Genomic DNA, 18,721 nt, shown 5'->3' with positions numbered 1-18,721 from the left:
TAAAATTTAATATTATATTTAACATTAAAGAACAATATAATAAAAATAAGGCATAATAATAAATTTTAACCTTTAATATTTACTCATGTTATCAATTTGGCTTCTTCTTTTTTTAAATTAATTTTGATCCTCAAACTTTTAATAAGAATTGAATTTGATCATTCACCAATTCAAAAATAATCGAATTGTTGTTTTTTTTAATGAAAATATTGATTAAAATGTTAAATTTTAAACATGACAATCCGCATTACAATCAACGTGTATGTTATGCTAATTTTAATTTTTAATATTTTATATTTTTTAAAAATTTTTAAAATTTGAATTTTTTTTATAATTTTTAAATTATTTGTTAACGAACAAATAATGTTATGTCAGCATGAAATATATGTGGACAGCCACACAAGTTGTCATGCCAGCATCGTTAAAAAAATTAATTCTTTTTAAAAAAATTAATAATTAAATTTAACTAATAGCAATAATCAAATTGAAAAAAAAAAGAAGAAAAAAAAAAACCTTGTCTACTAAAGCATGTTTATGCCGCTGGAGTTGCTCCAAACAGCTCATCACTAGAATTGTGATGCGGTGAAAAGAAAATTGAAGGCAAAACATTACATTTCATTTCCAGGGCCCACCCAACCACATCAGTCATCCAATCCTTCTATAATAAGTAACCATCAACTCTAACTCAAACCATACATACATACCAGAACATGAAATTTCCTAGAAGCTTCATCATTAAATTATTGAAAACAACCTCAAAGTCAAGACAATAATACATTTTAATCAATCTGAATACAACATTTTACCCCCAAAAAACCATATCAAACATATATATATAATAATCATATGGAATTTATTCTTTAACAACACAATGTTTAGAAACAGAGCAGCTAAACCACTCCAATTATAATATGGGATGTTGATAAATTAAGAAGAGAAACGAAAATTTACAGCTGATTCAACCCGATTAACTATTCCTACCCAATCCTCCATCATCTAAAATATGAAGACCACACTGTCATGAACCCTAGACTTTTGGTTTTGAGCCACACATTCAGAGATCCACATCAGGTTCCTGATCTCTTGCTCTCTTAATCTCATGTATGCAAAGAAAACACCATAATGGAACTGCAGGTGAAATTTGATGCATTATTTATTTGATGAAGAAAATAGGAAATATAAAGAAATAAAATCAATCATATGCCGCAGGTGTGCTTTTCTTTGATTATTGTTATTAACAAAGATAATTTGATGCCTGAGAAATAAAATATAAACCTGTTGCTCAAAAGCTAGGCAAAGCCTTTTCACTTCCTCCTCGTAAAATGCCTTGTCAAGCATCTGGCTCTCTCCGTAAGATAGTTTGGAGAAAATTGATTGGTAGGGAGGATATTTTTCCATCACAGCACGGACCTAGACAACAAACGAAGCAAAAGAGTAAGAACTCGAAGTAGCTTCATCTATGAATAATACGTGAAACAAACCTGGTCAATATCCTCACACACAGCAAGTTCCTCATGGCCATAGGGATAACTGTTTAACATGAAGTAGCATTTCAGATATAAAACTCAAACAAACCTAACACCCAAAATAAAGGAGCATAGTCAGGCCAGAGAGAATGAGCTTACAGCAGACCAAAATTCGAGTATAATTTCCTCCGATCATCACGCGTAAGTTCAGTGCCAATGCTGCAAAAAGTAAACCACACCAAACATGTTTATTAGAAAATAGATGGTAAGAAAGTACATAGAGTAAAACTAGAAATCCATATGAAGTAAACCTTTTACATAATTAATAGTACCTGTTAATGGTGATATTTACAGCCCTTCTGTCAGCCTCAAAGGCAAGGAGGTCAGACATGATCTCTGCGGTCGCACCACCAAGTTTCTTTATGGAAAAGGAATGTTTAACTTAACAAGTAGGGAAATGAAAACAAGTAGCATAATCCATATGCAAAAAGAAATGCCGTATTTCTTCTGTATTAAAAGCTTACTTGGCAAAATTTGTAGAAGTCTTCAAGGTATGCTTTGTAGAGAGTGTTCCTCATGATTTCAATGTTCATGTCATCAAGATCCTGGAGAAAGTCCAAGATACATGAAGCCAAAATAAAAGGCTCAAATATTACTTCGTTCAACACAATCAACACCCCAACACAACTACTAACAATCGGACATGTGTGCTTATACACAGATAATCAGGAAAGTTGTTAGAAGCATGTACCTCAGAGGTAATACACTCAGAGAAGTATGGAGCCAGAGGAGTGTCAACAAGAACCAATCTGTAGAGTTCGCGCATGTTCTGAGCAACTGCCAGGGTTGCAATACTGAAGCAGCAAAACAGAAAAGTTAGCATACATATCAGGTGAGGTTAGATAATAACCTGATCTCAAGCAAGAGGTTAAATTACCTGTCAAACATGCCCAAAGGATGGCACTTCTCCAAGAGCTCCTGAACATCTCTCTCATGCAAGGTTCCAGTAACAATCAAGACAACATTGTCTATCATGTGACCATATCTATATGGAATAATAAAAAAAGTTAGTTTTTCTTGGGATGCCTCTAAATCAACAAAAACCTATTAATCAATCTTCATATTTGCACTATCTTAACAGACATCTTTCCTTAGATCACTGAGAACTCAAGAAAGCCCAACCGAAGTCAGCAACCCTACAATGCCCCCCCCCCCAACATCTAATAAGCTAAATAGTTAACAAACAATTCACACCACCATATAAAAAATCACCCGTAGATGATGCTAACAAGCTCAGCACTGCTAGTATTCAATTAAATGAAACCCAGATCATTAGATGTGAAATAAATCAATTACCATTGTCTAAGAGAAGGATAATTCAATATGTCACAAGCAATTCACAGAAAGAATCTTTACATACGTGATATATTCTAAGAAGGTGGACAATGGCTCCGTAGCTTGGCATAACATATGCTTATACTCATCAACAAGTTTAAGAGTGCATTTCTCTACAATTGTAGTCGTATGCAATGGTGAAGGTTCTGCAAAGCATATAATAAAATTAAAATGAGATCCCATAATTCATAATATTAATCAGATATACCTTGAATTAACAGCATGAAATTGTAGTTAATAGCAACTTCGGCTCAATTCACACCAAAATCAAGGAATTACCTTAGCAGATTTGAAATTGAAAAAAAGCAATTAAATTGAAGATCATGAAAGAGACTTACCGTTTTGGAGATAAGGGCCGTACTCGGTGGCGGAGAGATGCATCTTGATATCATCAAGGGTTTCGCATTGGCAAAGATTGTTGTAATCGGCGGCGGTTAAGAGTCCGGCCCTGTGACCTCTCACGATCGCTTCCAAGTAACCGCCGTGGATGTTAAATGTCATAGCTTCGAATCCGTACATTTTGCACCTTTTTTGACTTATTTGAGCAACTTAAGATCTGAATTTGGGAATTGGAAGTTAAAAACAGAACCCTAAAGATGCAGATTTGGGAAATTGGGGAGAATTATGTTTCTTTGAGGGGATTTGTGGGAAGGGAAGGAAGTATGGAAACGAGAGTTTAGATGAGATCTGCGTTGTTACAAGTGTTTTGTTTCTGTATATATTTTTGTGAAATTGCTATATAGTCCTCCAAAAGTTTGGGATGTCAGATTTAGCTCTCAAGGATTACTTCTTTTGATGTTTATTTTTTTACTTAAACTTGACCATAATTTTTTAGAAAGAGTTAGATGTGTTTTTTTTACATAAGTATTTCATGTTAATTTTTATGAAATTTTAAATTTTTTTTATAATTTTTAAAATTATTTATTGGCGTGACATATAAAGTAAATAGTATTATATTAATATAAAATACATGTAAATTATCACATAGATTATCACGCCAATATCGTTAAAAAAATTAATATTTTAGTCGATATTTTTATTAAAAATAAAATAATTTGATTCTATTTGAAATATTAATAAGAGTAAAATTTAACTAAAAAATAAAAATTAAATAAGAAAAGATATGAACTAAATTTAACATTATTATATTCAGAAAAGGGGGAGATTACATGATCCCAAATTCCTCCTACTATTTCCACCTAAACCTTTGCTACACTATGTACCAACATTTGCAAAAAAAAAAAAAGAAAAGAAAAGAAAGAAAAATATTCAATTTTCACAGCAAATTGTACATTTCACAACTAATTTATTTACAAAAGTAACTAAAATGGAAGGAATTATATATGTTTCAATTCAATGCTACTTTTGGTAGAAGAGCACATAAATGGAAAATCATCAATGCCATCATAAAACAGCCTACTAAACTCATCATCAGCATCAACACCATTTCCTCCTTGTTGGTTCTTTGATTCATCATCCCCATCGGTAACACTGCTTCCGTCTTCGGACGACACGTTTGAGTTCTTTTTTACCAGTTCTCGGAATATCGATGATCGAAAGAGAAGATCTAGTGCTGTAGGCGATGACGACGATGACGATGGGGTTTTGGTTTTGAAAACTTCCTGTTTTTCTGGAGACTTCAAGTAATCTGTTGGTAAAGAAGGGTGAAATGAAGGCTTAGATTCAGGCTCTACCATTGTTCCTGGTTTTAACCATCTGAAATATGTGCTCAAATCGAAGTTGGTCACTGCATTTATCCCTCTATATTCAATTGCTGCTATATCGTAAGCCCGAGCTGCTTCCTCTTGGGTGCCTGGAATATCATAAGCACTCGGACATGAGTGTCAGAATACGGATATTGGGCACAAATGCTTCAAAGCAACATAGATATATAAACTTACTGTAAGTGCCTAGGTAGAGATATTTGTTTCCAAAGACTCTCCCTATTCTTGCTTCCCATCTCCCATTGTGATGGTGCCTGCATGATTATTCATCCAAAGAAAAATCTTTACTTCATTTGTGCATTTGCATAAAATTTTCATATATTCATGTCTCACGAGCTGAGACACGAGACTTAAGTCAACATTGCCTAAGTGCCCTCTTAGTTGCACATGCATGTAATCCAACACTTATATCTGTACCTTGCAACTCCCCTATACTTGGACACACCTCTTGAAAACCCACTGCTCCTTCTGAAAACAAAGAAGTTGGAATTCACATTTATTATTTTTAGAATTCAGTTTAAGTATATATGCATTTGTGATATGATATATAGAGTTTTACCTTCTTAATGAGGCCAAGTATTCTTCTTTTGTCACAGTTTGCATTATTTCAATCTCTTTTTCATAATCTGATATCTGCAGGAATCATCAAAGGGAGTTATTACATCATTTCTTTAATATATATTCAAACTTATAAATTCGGGTATAAGCAATCTTCAAATATGCAACTTTTTCTTAATAGAAAACACGAATTACCGAGAAATTAGTGAAAGTCGATGTTCCCAATACTTAAGTGCAGCTAAATCATATGCTCTTGCAGCAGCTTCTTCATCATCATAAGCTCCTGAATTTAGTAAAAATGATTCATTTCTCTATAAGATGAGAGTCGTTTTTTGTTTTAGAAAAAAGTGTAACTTGTATGCACTCACCAAGATAAACTGCAGGATCCCCAAGAGCGAAATCCACAGCAGGAACCAATGGAAGAACATAAAATCATACAACAATACATAAGCATCGATAGACCAGAACGATAATACCCCAAACCCTAAAACCAAAACAAAGAAAGAAAAAAGATTACCTTGTTTCCCTTTTTTCTTCTGTGTAACATTCCAAGAGAGTTTATCCCACAAGTGAGCTTCATACCGTCCAGTCCATCTATGTCTATAGTTTTCCATTATTAATTGCAGTCAAACAACCTTAAAAACGTAATGTTACAATCGTTATTTTACGGGTTCGACTTTAGAAAGGCCTAGTTCGTACCTGCTGACACCTCGAAACCTTGAACTTCTTTTCACAGTAGTAGCAGCAATGGGTCGTTGTTCATTTTGTTGCTGGGGTTGAACTTGAACCAGTCCTTGATTCCCATCAAATCCGACCGCAACTGAATCTGGAGTTCTTCGCCGTCTCTTCACACACCTTACGGCTTGAACCTCATCATCGACAACTGAGCACAACCGGCGACGGTGGCTTCCTAGGCATTGTGCTTTGTTAACCATCATCATTTCCATCTCTTGTCACCTTGATATTCTTTTCTTCTTTTTATCTGTTTTGTAGCTTTACTTTTTTTCCTTTCAATGGCCACTTGATCTATAGAGTGTAAAGAGTTGATGTATATATATATATATATATAATGTGATTATGAAATTTGGAATTGTTATGTTTCGTTATTGTTGTTGAAAATATTTCCTTAATCCAAAACAAGTGTATCGATGATCACTATGAACAAATTAAGACAAATTTGCAATGTCCTGACGAATTTTAGATGTCCCTACTTTGTTTGTCAATGGCAACTCATATATAATATACACAAAAGTTAAAAGTTTTTGTTAGATTATATATTATGTCTTTATGCAGACATTGAATAAATTAGTGACAATAGATTAAAGAGTAAATTTCATTTTCTATTATTAAAATTGATGTTACTGACAGACTCATTTTTTTAATAGAATTAAAATAAAATTTGACTCTTAATACAATACAAAACCCTCCATCAAAACTGGAAAATACCTATGTGAAACAAGTTAAAAAGGAAGAACAAAGGAGGTGAGCTATATTTACAAGAAATAGGCCGGAAATTCCATTGAGCATTTTGATTTGTATGAAAGAGTTAAAAGATGACATAAGCTGTTAATCAACCTATCAAGTACAAAACATGGTGTGCTTCAATATGATCTTATGGCTGACTATGGGTGCCTTCTTTCATGGTAGCCACTAGGAAGCTGTAATTGACTGAGTTCCCTATGGAATCAAACACCAAAAATATTCAATTTGAAGTTATTATTTAATTATAGTTTATGGGGATATTACAAGAAATTCCCTCTGGATTTATTTACTTAGGAAAAAAGATTAAACGAATACTTGGTCCTTGACTGTTCTGTTTTTTTCTGCAACTCTCTTTGGTATATGAAAAGGGTTTATTTGGATTCCAACTATCATTTGATAATAAATTTTCTTTTATTTCAAATTTAAGTTTAATTATAAAATATTTAAATATCTATAGTGTCTAGGGAGGTTTACAGTTGGACACGTGTACGTAAAAATACCACAAATGCCCAAAACATATAAAATTGAATAGTTAGGTGATAATTTTTATAACTTTTCATAATTAGATGACCAAAAAAGAAATCTACTAATAATTGAGTGACTATTAATACAATTTACCCTAAATATTGTAATCAAATTTTTTGAAAAGAATATTTAAGGCTTTGGAAAGTGAATTGATTTTCTAAAAAGCTTATATATTTTTTTGTTTGGATGATTATCTGTAAAACATTTTCAGGTATTTGCCAATTTTCCTTAAAATCATTTTCTAAAAAGTTGTTATTACTCAAACGAATACGACATAAATATATTTGTTACAAAATATTTCTTTTGATAATCAAAAAATATTTTATAATAAAATGATATTTTGTAATAATTATTATCATATATAAACTTAAAAATAAACAATGCCTAATTAAAACTTAATTTAAATTATATAATTACATATTGACACAATAAAGTTGGAAAGAATAGATGAAGCTAAGAATGATTTCAAGAAATATTTATATTTATATAATTAAAATATTCACGTTTTATACTATGTTAAAATATGTCACAAGTTCCTATACTCTTCGTAAATTTAGAATTTAGTCCCTATACTTTTATTTTTAGGAATTTAGTCATCCAACTTTTTAGATTTCAAAATTCAGATTTAACTGTTAACACTATTAAAATTATTTTGTTAAATTCAAGTTCATTACAACGTCATTTTTTAGTTACATAGTTACCAAGTGAGTATTTTTATTTAAAAATGTCACATTAAAAAAATTAACAAAAAGAATTAACGGTATTAACAATTGAATTTGAATTTTTGAAATCTAAAAAGTAGAATGACTAAATTTCCAAAAGTAAAACTAAATGGACTAAATTCTAAATTTACGAAGAGTACATGGGCTTATGACATAGTTTAACCTTTATGCTATACAACAATTATTATTAATATATTTATACTTGTAATATATATAAATATTTCTCGAGAAGAATATTATTTAAAATTTACTATTAAAATAAAATTTTAATATTGAATAATTTATTACAATAAATAAATTATATTAATAATTTATTATATTATTAAATACAATGATTAAAAATATATGTTTAATAATATTAAAAATTATAATATTTTATATTAAATTTTTAATATTTTTAATTAAAATTAAAAAATTATTATCAATATAATAAAATTAAGTTTGATTGAAGTTAATTTTTATATAAAAATAAAATTATTTATAAATGAGTTATTTTTCAAAAAATAATTTCTATTTTTCAAAATAATAAGTCATTTTATAAAAAAATTTATTTTTTGTTGACCAATAAATCGTTTTCTGTTAATAAAATTAATTTTCATGAAACAAACACAATAAAATACAGAAAATATTTTTTGTAAGTAAGTATATAAATAATTTAAATTTAAAAACATTATTTTATTTTATTTAATAAATTATTCTCATTAAAATCACATATTAAATACAAACTAGTTTAAATTTTTTAAAATATTTTTACTTTTTTTGAATGGAAAAAGTATTTTTATTTTTATATTAAAACCAATAACTTTCAGAAGTCTTAACTTGATTAGCCTGTAAATTGTTGTCAATACAAAAAAATATGAATTTAATACGCTGTATGCTGAAATATATTATTTTCTTATTTATGAGTTTGTAAGGAATTATACATAATTTTAGACATTTTATAAAAAAACAGAATAATAAATTAAAAAGTAACCTAAAATAAAATATTTAATACTAACATAAAGACTTTGAAAAATGAATCAACGGTGAAAGCAGCGAGAAACCGACTCACCTCTACCATCCAACGGTTCACATTTTTCATTGATAAAATAATATTTTTTTAAACCAGAAACCCCCAATCCCCGAAATGGATGGTGAAAGTTAGGGTTTTTGGATTCTCCTATTTATTTTATCCCCCTCTGTGGTTTTGAGCTTCATTTCTTTTTCCTTTCTTTATCACTGAAATTCCAAGCAAAATATCATGGGCAAGGGTCCTGGTCTCTACACTGAAATCGGAAAGAAAGCTAGAGGTATAAAAATACCATTTTTTTTAAAACAAGAAAGCTTCAAAGCTGTAATATTTATGTCTAATTTTTAAATTTTTGGGATTTTATAGATCTTCTTTACAAGGATTATCAGACTGACCAAAAGTTCACTTTGACCACTAGCTCTCCCACTGGTGTTGTAAGTTCGGTTCATATTTTCTGGGTTTGTTTAAATTATTTTTCTGTAGATTAAGTTTTCTTTAATTGTTACTAAAGAAATCATTTGAACCCAAGTTGTGATTATTGTCATATTTAATTTTATATAAAATGCATGTGTTCTTTGTTCCAGTGAGCCTAAATGCTGTTTCTGTTTACATTTTTTAGATATTTTTTGTTTAGTTTTTTAAGAATAAAATTATGTTAATTACAAAAAAGAATGTTTAATTTAAGCTGAAATTAAAGTTAAGGCGTATGCTTTTCAAACATGTGTATGTGTGTATTCAATTTTTGAAGTATAATAGAAGCTATTTTTCTTGAATTTCATCATGGTTATCTCAATCTTTTAGCTGCACTGTATCATGGAAGATGTTCGGTTTCTCAATCTGCTATGAGACTTGAATTAATTTTGCCTTGTTTTGTTGTTTTCCCTTTATTTTCAGTCAATTACCTCTGCCGGAACGAAGAAAGGTGATCTTTTCTTGGCTGATGTTAATACCCAGCTGAAGTCTAGGAATGTTACAACTGATATCAAAGTGGACACCAGCTCCAATGCAAGTACTTCTAGTTTTATGTATAAGTTTGAATTCTTGGTTGAAATTTCTCTTTTGCCAGTTAGATACGATGCTCTTTACTCCATTATATATTCTTCAGCCTTCATCCGACTTCTATTATAATAAAATTAGTAATCATGTCTTGTCCCCTCTATGTTTGAAACCTGAGCTTTAACTAGGAGAATATCTGCTTGATAACATTGTTTAGAACATCATACTGCTTGGGACCTGACCTATTTAGCAGGAATGCTTTTCAGTTGAAGGATCTCTTTGGTTGAGTTTGTAGATCCTTTTTTTCCTTCTTATATTCCTTTGTTGTTGATATATATGTTTTCCTTCTTTTGTAAGCCTTTTTGAAAATCGGTTGTTGTACTAAAGTAATTTATGTTTATCAGCTATTTACCACCATAACAGTTGATGAACCTGCACCCGGGCTAAAGGCAATCTTTGGCTTCAGAGTCCCTGATCAGAGGTCTGGCAAGGTACAAATTTCTGTCTTCAGATTTCAATTTGTATCCTTCAAAACTTCCTTCTTGTTTTGGCGTTTGGCTCGAGGACGTGTTACTTAGAATGTGTTTTGAGATGCTGTTGGACATGTCTGTTTTTTCGCTTTTGTGTATACCAGATTGAACTCCAGTATTTGCATGAGTATGCTGGGATTAGCTCAAGCATTGGATTGACTGCCAACCCGATTGTTAACTTCTCGGGTGTGCTTGGAACAAATGTTCTTGCACTAGGTACCGATATCTCATTCGACACGAAGACTGGGAATTTCACCAAATGCAACGCGGGATTCAGCTTCACCAATGCAGACCTCATTGCTTCTTTGGCTCTGTATGTGGTTATGTTCTATATACCTATCTACAGCTGAAGATTCCAAATGATATAATCTCTAGTTTAATATCTTGTTTGTCGATGCAGGAATGAAAAGGGTGATTCAGTTAACGCATCTTACTACCATATTGTGAATCCATCGACCAACACTGTTGTTGGTGCTGAGGTGACCCATAGCTTCTCTACCAATGTGAACACCATCACCGTGGGTACACAACATGCATTGGATCCATCAACCACAATCAAGGCACGGGTGAACAATGCCGGCAAGGTAAGCGCACTCATCCAGCACGAGTGGCGCCCAAAATCGCTCTTTACCATTTCTGGAGAGGTGGATACCAAGTCCATCGATAAGAGCCCCAAGGTCGGACTTGCTTTGGCACTCAAGCCTTGAGAGCCTAAAAAAAAAAGAAAGAAGAAGCTCATTTTGGAAAGGGTATGGTAGACTTTAAAAGAGTTCTGAAGTTTTAGTCTGTTGTTGACATTCATGGTGTTGCCATCTTACCTTTCATGTCAATGGTTTTTCATTTAAAAAAAAGAATAAAGTGAAAAAAAAAATGTGAGAACTGTTTTTAGTCACATTCCTTGTTTAGTTGAGGTGAAGTACCTTTGATTTGCCCCATAAAATTTTTTAGAGGCTCTCTTTGTTTTTTCATGGAATTTGCTGCTAATAAAGGAAAATAAGGGTTGTACCTTTTCTTTGTTTGAGAATTTTTACTTGTATATTACTTGGTAACAGGTATAGGCGTAAGTCTAACATTGGACCAGCTTGTAAAGCTCGGCCATGGAAAGCTTGTGGTGAGATGGTTAAAGGTAGAAGTATAATGGAAGCTCTTTGATCCTTTAAGAATGAAATACATATATTTTGGACAAAGGGTTAAAAATGTGAATTTGTCGAATCCAAAAATTAATAATTAGGCTTTTAGAAAACCTATGGATTTAAGAAATTAATCTAAGTAATTGTAATAGATGTTTCTAACTTGAGCAGTGAGAGCAAAAGCGAGATTAGTCTTCACTCAAAGGACTCCATGAAAGCAACCAAAAGCTTCCCAGTTTAACAGGGCAGCAATAAAACTTGATTCGCTTTAGAAACAAAGGACTTAAAAGCAAATAACTCAAAACACCATTTTCAAGCAAAATGGAAAACTGCAACTTTGATCATTAGTCTTTCATGCTATCGTCACCATCTTCCTCTTCGCTCAACTCGAGATCAGCAAGCAGCTCTTCCAACGGAACTGAAGGCACATCATCGCCATCTGACACAGATGCCATTTCTGATGGTTGGTAATCTTTGTTGCGGTACAGCGATAAGTTGAACCGTAATTCAGGGTTCTCTTCTAAATCTCTCAAGAACTCTTCATACTCCGTGTTCATCTTTTCTTCGTAACCTCTACCTTTGGATTCATCGAGTTCCATATCAAGAGACTTAAGCTTCCAAGGACGAGGCTCCCCACGCTTCTTCTGGCGTTTCTCTTCGTAGCTCTTCTTTATCAAAATCACTTCGGGAATTACAAGATTCTGATACTTGTCTAGCTCATTATCGTTATTGTTGGCACCATATGGGTCATAACCTAGAGCACGATCTCCGGGTTTTAATATATGGCCCAGATGAGTTCTTACGTAGAACAACTTACCGTAATCAGTTACACGAGCCACCTCAACATCGGCCATGACGTATTTAGAGCCCCCAACGTTAAATTCTGGAGAACCAACTTCCACATTAAAGACATCATATTCAACCAACTGCCTGCTACCGAGTAGAGACTTAAAGGAATACCTCCAATACTGGTCAGGGTCCAAGAAACATTGCCTTAGAGTAAGTGGATCGAGCAATGCAATGTTGTTTGTCACTTTCGTGCAGATCACAAGCGGTCCGAGATTCCCCAAACTAACAGCAACTCTAGGAGGCAAACAAATCAAATCCTCACGGCAAATCGGGGATATTTCAACCGAGAAAGTATACTTATAATTGTAGCTATTATTCTTAGGATCGTGAGAAACAAGCTGTTTGCTCTCTCTACGCTTTGTTGGAGCAACTTTATCCAAAAACTCCACGAATTTCGAAGCATGACTCTTATTGGCAAAGAAAAAATCGATACCCTGATCCATCTGCTTGATTTTAATAGCATGAACTGCAGCATCGTGCTTTAGGATGAGCTGCTCGAGATAAAAGAAAGTGCGTCTGTGTGAAACTCGTTGTCTTAGTTGCACGGAAGCCACCCATTGATCCGGGTTTGCTTGAAACCTTGTACAAGATTCGCACATGTGATCTTGCAAAACATACTCAACAACATAAGATTGCTCTAGAATCGCTCCATTAAGAACCTCTTTTTGAACTTTCAGCTTGACCTTGATTCTCTTAGAATGGGGTTCGGTCCAAATAAACTCGGCATTTACTAGCCTAACCTTTTTCAAATCAGTCTCGAGTCGTTTCACACAATACGTCAATAACTCCTTCGATTCGAGCTGAGCTTTTAACCAAGTTCTAGGGGGCTGCAAGTAGCTATCACACTCAGGACAATGCATAATAGTGGCATGCTTTCGTAAACCTTCCGTGATGTCAACTTCAGACCTCAAACAGGTCACACACATATTGGCAGGATTCGGAGCCATCAAAATACCGCATTTGCAACACAAGACAGAGCCTTTTGTCTGAGGAACCACAAACATATTTGCAGCCATAGCTACCACTTCATGAAGAAAGATAAATAAGTGCATAACATTACAATGTGCAGAAAAGGCTACGAATGAACTATTAATGTTTACGTTTTTCCAACAAAAGGGTTAACTCAAAAGCAAATCATAAGTTAAAACAAGAAAAACCCAGATTAAAATAAGTGTAAAATAACAAGGAAAACCCACAAAGTTCAATTATCATTCAGCAAATAGGACTGGAAACAGAAAAAAAATTGCAGAGAACAGATAACAAAAACTTAGCCATTACCCAAAATCTCATGACTCAAGTACAAATCAGAGTTACAAAAATTACCGGATTTTGATTTGATTTGCTGATATTTTAGAATCCAGAAGTCAAGATGCTGCAGTTTAGCGGCGGGATGTTTGAGGAGAAATAAGAACTGCGGGTGGGTCGGCAATTTTTAAAGGAAATTTGGAAATAACTTCTTTTTTTCAGAGTTTCAGTACTAGTATTAGTATATATTAATTTTATAAAAATTTGGTTGATGTTTTTTATTTAATTGATTTTATATTTATTATTTTATGGTAATTAAAGAAAGATGTTATATTTTTAATAACAACATATTCTCATCATTTCAATCGGTAAAAATGTATATATCAAAGAATGAACCCTAAAATAATTGTAGCGGATGAAGTTTTAATTTGAAGAAAAAATATTTTATTTTAATAGTTAAAAATAATAATTAAGTAATATAATATAATATAACAATTAGAAATATTTGTTGGATGAGTCTTAACTCTGTTAGCATGATCATTGTTGCCAATATATAAGGACTTAAGTTCGAGTGTACTAAAGTGCATTATCCTCTTATAATATTATGGTAAATTTACATTTTAATCCTAAAAATTATTTAAAAGTTAATTTTTTGATAAAAATACACAAATTTTTATACAAATACATTCTAAATTTTGAATAAATGGATACCTATTTTCTAACATGAAACCTATTTCTTAAAATAATACTTTTATAAAAAAAACATTTTTTAAAAATCCACAAACAAGACTAAAATAAGATTCAAACTTTTCCTTTTCTTTGGTTTATTTATAAATAATAAATTTTATTATACGTCTAACTTTGCTCTTTAGTCCTCGTCAAATTTGTTGAGTGTTGGGCACCGTCTGTAACACCCCTTACCCTAGACCGTTGTCGGGGTCGAGCACGAGACGTTACCTGACTTAACTTACTAATTCGGAGCATAAAAAAAGTTGTTTTTAAATTAATTTACTCACATTCAATCAATATGTCCCTAAAAGAACTCTCGAGACCCTAAAACATGCAACTAAAATGGTTTGGGTCCCAACCGGGAACATTAAAAATGTTCCGATTACTTAGATAAATAAAAATAATTTATTTCACTATTCACAATAAAACTATCCACCTGCGCAGTAGTCACTAAATTAATTATAACTCGATTTAAAAAAATTGAAATTTAGATCCGTAAATTTTCTCCGAAACTAGACTCATATAACTTCTTACCATAAAATTTTCAGAATTTTTGGGTTGGCCGATTAGTACAGTTTATTAGTTAAAGTCTCCCCTATTTCACTGTTCGACAGTCCTGATCTCTCATCACTAAAAATTAATTATCTCATTGTACAGACTTCATATGGTGTTCTCACTTGTTTCTACAGAAAATAGACTCAATAAGGAATCTATAAATATAAATTAAAACTCATAAATATTTTTGTACAATTTTTAATGATTTTCCAAATTCAGAACAGGGGATTCCGAAAACCACTTTGACCTTGTCTAACTAAAATGCAAATATCTTAGAATACATAATTCCTTTGTCTACACTATTATTTTTCTATGAAAATAAACTCAATAAGATTTAATTCTATATCTCATCCACTCTCTAATTCATTTTCTACTATCCTTGATGATTTTTCAAAATCACGTCACTACTGCTGTCTCAAAACTGATTCACTGCCAATTTTTACTTTTTCATGATTTCTATGCATAATTTATCACCTAGACTTTTATAACAACAAACACGTTCATACTTAGCCATTTTAATAACTATTCATCATCAAATATTTACATAACATCTTTTGGTCATAATTTAAGAATAAACAATCGAAATGACTAAGTCCTTATACATGCCATAGCTCGAAACATTTATCGTCTTAAAATACCGAGTTGTGGTGGTTGATAGTGTGAACGCTCTCCGACGTCTTCAAGATCCCGACTATGCTTGATAATACTATATGAAAGAAAAAGAAACAAAAGAAGTAAGCATAAAGCTTAGTAAGTTTACAAGGAAATAAATAATAACATTTAACACAAATAATGATATGCAAGTATCATGTTCTTAAGTTTCCTCTTTACTTACTCTCATTTACTTGTTTATTTACTTACCTATTTAGATAGCTTAAGATTACAACTTGCTGAAATATTGTTTCTCACTGATATCATAACATATTCTTAACTCTTATAACTCACCTGAAGTTGCTAATTATACTTTTACTTGAACTTTCATAGAACATAATCTATTTTCTAGCCCGTTGAGCCACATTGGAATATTAAGGATACTTGGGTCTCATATCTGATAATAACATGCCAAAGCCATGTCCCAGACATGGTCTTACATGGGATGTTTTTTAAACTACCAATGCCATATCCCAGATATGGTCTTACATGGGAGTTCTAATATCGATGCCCATGCCATGTCCCAGACATGGTCTTACGGGGGACCTCTCATCTCGGTGCCAACGCCATGTCCCAGACATGGTCTTACATGGGACCTCTCGTCTCGGTGCCAATGCCATGTCCTAGACATGGTCTTACATGGGACCTCTCATGATCTCAAGGATGCTAATGCCATTGTAACAACACAGTTTTGACTGTAATCGGAATAGTGGTTTCGGGACCACATATCCGAGTCTAAAAAAAATTTAGTATTTTATTTGGTGTATATTTTGTGTGAATTTGCATGTGTGGAAGTTTCGTGAATTAATATTATGGTTTGAGTGCTTAATTAAAGAAAAAGGACTTGATCACGTACAAAAATAAAAAGGCTAGTTAATGTGTAAAGTGTTAAATTGCTAATGCCTTTTTAATATGGAGTCCTTAATAGGTTATTAGCCCACTATTAAGTAAGTGGGTGATATTGGTCAAGAATGACCTTGTATTATAAGGTATAAAAATTTATAAACAAAGGTTAAATAAGTAAACTAGTAATATGTTAATATATGTTAAATTATATCAAAATATAATTCATTATTTTTCATCTTCTTATGACCGAAAACAAAAGAATGAAACTTTGTTCTTCAAGCTTTAACATTCGGCCATCTTAGGGATTTCAATTCAAGGTTAGTTTGATTTTAGTTTTTGATAATTTTTACGTTTTTGAGATCGTTGCTAAGTTATCTTTAAAGCCCATGCTTGAATTTTTGAATTGGTTGTGTATTTTGTGATATGCCATTGAAGAGAGTTTGTTGTTTTTGTTATTGGATGATGGAAAATAAATATATGTTGTTAGATTTTTCATGTTTTAATTAGTAATTTTTAATAAAAAATGTGTATTAAGGACTAAATTAAGAAAAGTGTAAATTGAGGGACTAAAATGTGAAATATATGTCATGCATGGACTTACATGAGCTTATTGAATATTCGGCTAAGCTATGGTACAATGAAAGTTTGTTAATTTTATATATATTTTTTTTAAATAGAGACTAAATTGCAAAAAGTGTGAAATGTCAAGGGCAAATTGGTAATTTGCCCATTTGTGTGTTTTTGGACTAAACTAAATGAATTATTGAATAAAAGAGTTAATTTTAATATGTTTAGATCGAGAAACGAAGAAAACGGAATTGGATCGGGGGAAGTCAAAAGTAGTCGAGTAGTCGACTGTGTTCGTCGATAACCGAGGTAAGTCTAATAGCAATTTAAATGTTATTAAATTGGAATTTATATAAATATATCTATCATACATTTAGTAAGCTGGTACTAATAGTATATAAATTGAATAAAACTTGATGATTTTTCTATGTGAAAGCCGAACATAGAAATTGATTTTGGGAGGTTAAAATTAACGGTATAAATTACATGTATATTAATTAAAGTATGCTTTAAGTTCAATGATATGAAACTAATAGTAGAATTTACATGGATATGTAGTTCAAATGTAAGATTTAATTTCATGAATTGAATTTAAAGTTATGAATTATATATATAAAGTTTGAATGTATGATATAAGTTCTTTGAGCTGAATTTAATGTATGAATTTTACATACATATGGTTCGAATATATATATTTCAAGTTCTTGAGCTGAATTTAATGTATGAATTTCACATACATATGTGGTTCGAATATAGGCTACAAATTCTTTGAGCTGAATTTTAATGTTGTAAATTATACATATGTAATCGAATGTTTGTTTGCTATGAAGAATTGAATATAATTCAATTCTTACGAAGATACGGTTAGTGAGTAAAACTTATGTAAACATAAAGAATTATACATAAGATCATCCTTGTATTTGAGATTTTCAGGCTTAATGCCTAGCAGACTTGATGTCGGTGGATTACATCAGGCTTTATGCCTAGCAGGCTCAGTGCCAGTGAATTATATCAGACTTTATGTCTAGCAGGCTTTGTGCCGGTGAAATGTATCAGGCTTTGTGCCTAGCAGGCTTTATGCCGGTGTTTTATACAAGGCTCTATGTTCTATAAATCTTATGTGAGCAATAGTAAAAGCAAATAAAGGTGTTAAGAAAGCTAAATTATTCAGGTATGTGTTAGCCATTTGATTAATTAGTGTTAAGGTAAGTTGATTATTTTTAAATTTATAATAGTTTCAAATGAAATATAGAGTATGAGTTAACCATTTGAGTATAAATATATTTTGGCATAATGATTTATTGAATATTTGGCTTTGCTAAATATTTATGTGTATTTGGCCATATGGTTTGTTTATATGAAAATTTAATGTGATTTTATTTAAAGCGTTATATGATACAAAATATTAGGATCTTTGGTTTATTTTAACTTAATGATAGAATAAGTATTAATATAAAAATATATATATGAATTTCTGCTTATGACTTACTAAGCTTTAATAGCTTATTATGTGTGTTTTTGTTTACCTCGGTTTTATAGATTTTGGAATCGTGTACGAGCTCAGGGATCATCAGCAAGCCTATCACACTATCGACTGTTTTCTTTGGTATTTTACTAAGTTAAAGTTTGAGCTTATGGCATGTATAGTCTGGATAAAATAATTGATTTTGGAACTTGTATGTATATAGCCATGCGAAAAATGGCTTGTCTTTAATCATTAGTATTTGTTTTGGTTTTTGTCT

The 18,721-nt window shown here is 31.7% G+C and overlaps 3 protein-coding genes, 1 long non-coding RNA gene and 1 pseudogene across 5 annotated transcripts; 2 read left to right on the top strand and 3 right to left on the bottom strand.

The window, feature by feature from the left end:
- Positions 1 to 716: 716 nt before the first annotated feature.
- LOC107958609 (V-type proton ATPase subunit d2) lies at positions 717 to 3,574 on the bottom strand. Its single transcript, XM_041098004.1, has 10 exons — positions 3,200 to 3,574; positions 2,887 to 3,007; positions 2,404 to 2,511; positions 2,218 to 2,320; positions 1,991 to 2,071; positions 1,799 to 1,884; positions 1,626 to 1,685; positions 1,482 to 1,530; positions 1,276 to 1,410; positions 717 to 1,128 (listed from the first exon to the last, which is right to left on the bottom strand). Exons 1-10 carry the CDS (start codon positions 3,378 to 3,380, stop codon positions 997 to 999), a joined length of 1,056 nt encoding a protein of 351 aa, XP_040953938.1. The 5' UTR covers positions 3,381 to 3,574; the 3' UTR covers positions 717 to 996.
- Positions 3,575 to 4,148: 574 nt separating this feature from the next.
- On the bottom strand, positions 4,149 to 6,090 carry LOC107961334 (AP2-like ethylene-responsive transcription factor At1g16060; annotated as a pseudogene).
- Positions 6,091 to 8,888: 2,798 nt separating this feature from the next.
- Positions 8,889 to 11,414, top strand: LOC107958611 (mitochondrial outer membrane protein porin of 34 kDa). Its single transcript, XM_016894429.2, has 6 exons — positions 8,889 to 9,161; positions 9,248 to 9,315; positions 9,776 to 9,886; positions 10,282 to 10,368; positions 10,512 to 10,720; positions 10,808 to 11,414. Exons 1-6 carry the CDS (start codon positions 9,113 to 9,115, stop codon positions 11,112 to 11,114), a joined length of 831 nt encoding a protein of 276 aa, XP_016749918.1. The 5' UTR covers positions 8,889 to 9,112; the 3' UTR covers positions 11,115 to 11,414.
- LOC107958610 (60S ribosomal export protein NMD3) lies at positions 11,217 to 13,870 on the bottom strand. 2 transcript variants are annotated; one of them, XM_016894427.2, is made up of 2 exons: positions 13,710 to 13,870; positions 11,217 to 13,410 (listed from the first exon to the last, which is right to left on the bottom strand). In XM_016894427.2, exon 2 carries the CDS (start codon positions 13,400 to 13,402, stop codon positions 11,882 to 11,884), a length of 1,521 nt encoding a protein of 506 aa, XP_016749916.1. In that variant the 5' UTR covers positions 13,403 to 13,410; positions 13,710 to 13,870; the 3' UTR covers positions 11,217 to 11,881. The 2 variants fall into 2 exon arrangements, with proteins under 2 accessions (XP_016749916.1, XP_016749917.1); XM_016894428.2 differs by having other exon boundaries at positions 11,217 to 13,404; positions 13,710 to 13,858.
- A 2,562-nt stretch (positions 13,871 to 16,432) lies between these two features.
- LOC121219584 (uncharacterized) lies at positions 16,433 to 18,721 on the top strand. The gene is made up of 3 exons (XR_005916449.1): positions 16,433 to 16,729; positions 17,208 to 17,288; positions 18,519 to 18,721. It is a non-coding gene; the product is annotated as an uncharacterized lncRNA (long non-coding RNA).

The sequence above is a fragment of the Gossypium hirsutum genome, chromosome D07, assembly GCF_007990345.1.
Source record: "Gossypium hirsutum isolate 1008001.06 chromosome D07, Gossypium_hirsutum_v2.1, whole genome shotgun sequence".
Taxonomy (NCBI): Eukaryota; Viridiplantae; Streptophyta; class Magnoliopsida; order Malvales; family Malvaceae; genus Gossypium; species Gossypium hirsutum.
Note: the sequence above shows the minus strand (reverse complement) of the source record. Positions and strands in the feature narration are given on the sequence as shown.